A 4,064-nucleotide genomic window follows, 5' to 3' on the forward strand; every position below is an offset into this window, starting at 1 on the left:
ATAAGAGTGTCATATTTTTTAAAATTTTATATTCTTCAAAATATAAAAATTGCCATCATATATGGCTTTCTAATCACCAGTTAAATGTAAAAATAAATATCAAGAAGACTTTAAAAAAAATTAATGGTCTATTTAGTTATGAAAAATATTTTTAATTTTTATTTTTAGTTTAAAAAATATTTAAAAAATAACTAATTTTTTATTTTTTAGAAATTTTTTCTAAAATAAAGTAACAGTATAAAAAATTTGACACTATTTTCTTGTAAAAATAGTTCTATTTTTATTTTTTATTTTTAAAAAATTAAAAATAACGATCTTTATTTTTTAAAATTCATATAGAAAATGTAACAAATATTTTTTACTGTTTTTTAAATTACTAACTCTTATTTTGTTAATTAAGACTTGAGAGCATGCACTCATATATTAAATTTTGATTTATGAATTCAAATCCAAAATTAGTGATCACATATATTAATATGACAATTTATATATAATATATATTACATAAATTTTAAAAATAATATTAATATTATGATATCATTATTAATATTTTTATTATATATAATAATATTATAGCATATAAAAATTTATAGAAAGAATTTATTTCCCGATTTATTACGCAGAAGATTTATTTCCTGATTTATCATTTTTTTAAAAATATATTAAAAAAATTTATTTCCCTATTTATTAAGAAGAAAAATTTATTTCATAATTTATTATTTTTTAAAAATATATATATATATATATATATATATATTAAATAGTATCTTTTTTGAGAAAATAATTCCTGAAATGACACGTGACAAATTTCGCTACTCCAAGTAGCGAGTTTACGTCAAGGTTATTCCGGGAATTATCTTTCCGAGAAAAGCATTATTTAATATATTTTTTTTTAAAAAAGGAATAAATTAGGAAAAAACTCAACGTATTCCTTTTATAAAGTAATATATTAAAATACGTTTTCCATTAATTAAGGCCAATCCTACAAAAGCACATCTCCCACTAATTAAGGCCCCAGACCTACACGTAATTCCCTTGTCTCCACTTTCACCCCTTTTCCTCCTTATATAATCCCCACATATCCCCATGCTAGATACAACAAATCCCTTCGCTTATCTCTTCAATCACACGCTCCAATTAACACAACCCAAACACACCCTCTCTCACTCTCTCTCTCTGGGAAAACAATGGCAGCTGCGGCCTCAAGAAACCTGTTGAAGCTGGGCTGCTTGGTCCTCGCTGCATGCGCGGCGGCGGTGCTAGCGCAAGGGCCACAGTTGCCACCGCCAGGGCCGTTGCCGCCCAATCGGCCGAACTGCTCGGTGGTGGTGACTAAACTTGCAGATTGCAAACCATCTCCGGCAACTCCTTCGCCTGCATGCTGCGAGGGGGCTAAAGACATTAAGGGACTCTTTCAGAGTGCTAAGACCACGGACGATCGCCAGGCTATCTGCCAGTGCCTCACTTGCCCGGCACACCAGGGCGGCCCCGCACCCCCGGGAGGCCCCGCACCCCCTGGCGGCCCCGCCCCCCCGGGCGGCCCTGCCCCCCCGGGGCTTCCGTACCCTGATGCAGATTATATCTTCGACAAATGCAATGTCCAGCTCCCTTTCCCACTGACCAACACCACTGACTGCAAAACGTACGTACACACACACAACCCAACATCTCTCTAGAGTGCTATCCTCGCTCTTCCATATATAACATGGTTTTGTTTTGTTTTGTTTCCTTTTTTGGGTTTGTGATGCAGGGCCGTGAAGTGAAGCAGAGGTAGCAATATATGTATGGTAGTAAGAATAAGTGAAGATGGATCCATGACGGCCTTCCGTGGCTGATCGCTAATGTTGATCGAGTTGACGTCGTTTCTTTTCTCCCCATATGTTGGCGAGCTAGGGCTATATGAGTGTATCATCTAGCTAAAGCTAGAATTACTCTGATAGTGGTGGACGTTCAACACACCACACCAGTTTCAGTAATATAATTATTAAGCAGCTTGCCCTAAAATTTCCATTCTTACAAATCGTAATTAATTAAACTTGCTGTGTTTAGGATTACGGGTAATATGTACCGTAACCTTTACTTAATGGGATACTAGTCAAATGTGTCTCTGGAACGTTAATCGTACTTTTTTTTCTTAAAATATTATAAACGATATAATACTTACAATGGGCATACATTCGAAGAATTCACATGAAAACCTGTAGTTGAAGTCTTGTTTGGTATGCATAGAACCATATTTTTTGAGTAATATTAGTGATCCAAAATTCATAAAAATTTGTGAAGTAGAAATTATCGGCCCGATGAAACTACATACTAATTAACTCAAAGGAATTTTTCAGATTATAATTCTTTCTTAGTTTCTCGGAATAGAAAAAGGATCGGATCATTCTACCAAAATACACGAATAAATAATCAAAATAACACAAGCTAGTCAACTTAAATTTTAACGCATATATGGATTAAAGAGCACATCATGTAGGCCCTCTAAGTATTGTATATACACAATCATAATCTTCCTTAGACTGTATTAATAATCTCAAAAACTTTGATCAATTTGAAAGACTTTCATATTAGAGGTTTTGAAAAGGGTGAAAAAAGCTCTACATAGAAAATTGACAAGATAGAGTTAAATCATATGAAATAGAATCAAATTTACCGATCACTTGATATTTTCCATCCAAATTTTATTCAGTTCCATATTTCAAACACATTTCATTTCCACGGCACCAATTAGTTTGACATAAGTTTCTTCTTTCAATTTCCACATTGCTGAAATGGACATGTTACATATTCTTGATTTTGAGACGGGGCATGCAATTAGAAGATCAAGATTGAATTTGGCTGCTCATTGGACACCATATATATATATCGCCATTAAACCCCTACCATCAACAATAGCAATGTTACAAGCAGCAATTATAGACTTGAAAATAAAAGCAGATGTTTTAGAAGATCTTAAACCAATTAATTAATTTTCCAAATCACAATAAAATAAAGGAAGAACCCCCCCGGGGGGGGGGGGTGAGAGATCATATCGTAATTTATTAATTTATCTCATTGAACATAGATTTTCATTCTCAATTTGCAAGTTTCGTAATATTTTCGATATTCATTATACCAAGTTTCAAAAAAAAAAAAAAAAAACTTAGCAAAATAACATCTGTCAAAAATAAATTAGCAAAAAAATATATTTTTTTAATTACAACCATTATTGTTAATGTAATTAATTAATAACTATTAAGTTTTTACTATTTTTCTATTTTTATTTTCAATTATATTAGTTTGTATTTAGGTATAGTAAATTACTATTTTGTCCTTGGGTATTTGCCTATATAAACCTTGTACTGTTCACTGTTTGGAATGAGAAATGAAATTTATTTCCTAATATGGTATTTGGGTGGTGTCGTGGCAGGAGTGTGCACAGGAGCTTCTGTTTGTGTCTGACAAATCAATCGAACAAGAACTTTCTTCGTTCACGAATTTGCCTATTTTTTGTTTTTGATCATGGCAGAAATTTCTCCTGAAACTCTCCCTGCTAATTCCACCACAAATGTTGAATCTAATCCACGCAGTCCTTAGTTTCTCACCAATGCCGATCATCTTGGAGTTCTATTGGTGAGCGAGAAACTGGACAACAATAACTATCATTCATGGTCTCGATCGATGTTTTTATCTCTAAAGGCATGAAATAAGCTTGGCTTCATCGATGGATCTCTTTCTGTTCCAACCAAGGATGATCCTGTGTTTTCTTCTTGGAGCAAATGTGACACTGTTGTTAAGTCTTGGCTTCGCAATTCTTTGTCCTCAAAGATTTCTCAAAGTGTTATATTTGTTGATTCCTCAAGAGCAATGTAGCTTGAGCTGAAAGAACATTTCTCGCAAGGCAATGGACCTTGGTTTTTTTAGTTGCAAAATGCTATTTCTGCCCTGTGCCAAAATCAAAGTGATGTGAGTACGCATTTTACAAATTTAAAGGTGTTGTGGGATGATCTTCTGAACTATCGGCCTTTGTCTGTTTGTTATTGTCGTGGATGCACATGTAATTCACCTAATGTTCTTGCTCA

The 4,064-nt window shown here is 33.5% G+C and overlaps 1 protein-coding gene across 1 annotated transcript; it reads left to right on the forward strand.

Annotated features, from left to right (window-relative positions):
• The first annotated feature begins 1,187 nt into the window (after positions 1-1,187).
• On the forward strand, positions 1,188-1,763 carry LOC131145750 (uncharacterized). Its single transcript, XM_058094941.1, has 2 exons — positions 1,188-1,642; positions 1,751-1,763. The coding sequence occupies exons 1-2, from the start codon at positions 1,188-1,190 to the stop codon at positions 1,761-1,763; spliced, it is 468 nt and encodes a 155-aa protein (XP_057950924.1).
• The last annotated feature ends 2,301 nt before the right edge of the window (positions 1,764-4,064 follow it).

Source organism: Malania oleifera, chromosome 13, assembly GCF_029873635.1.
Source record: "Malania oleifera isolate guangnan ecotype guangnan chromosome 13, ASM2987363v1, whole genome shotgun sequence".
Lineage (NCBI taxonomy): Eukaryota > Viridiplantae > Streptophyta > Magnoliopsida > Santalales > Ximeniaceae > Malania > Malania oleifera.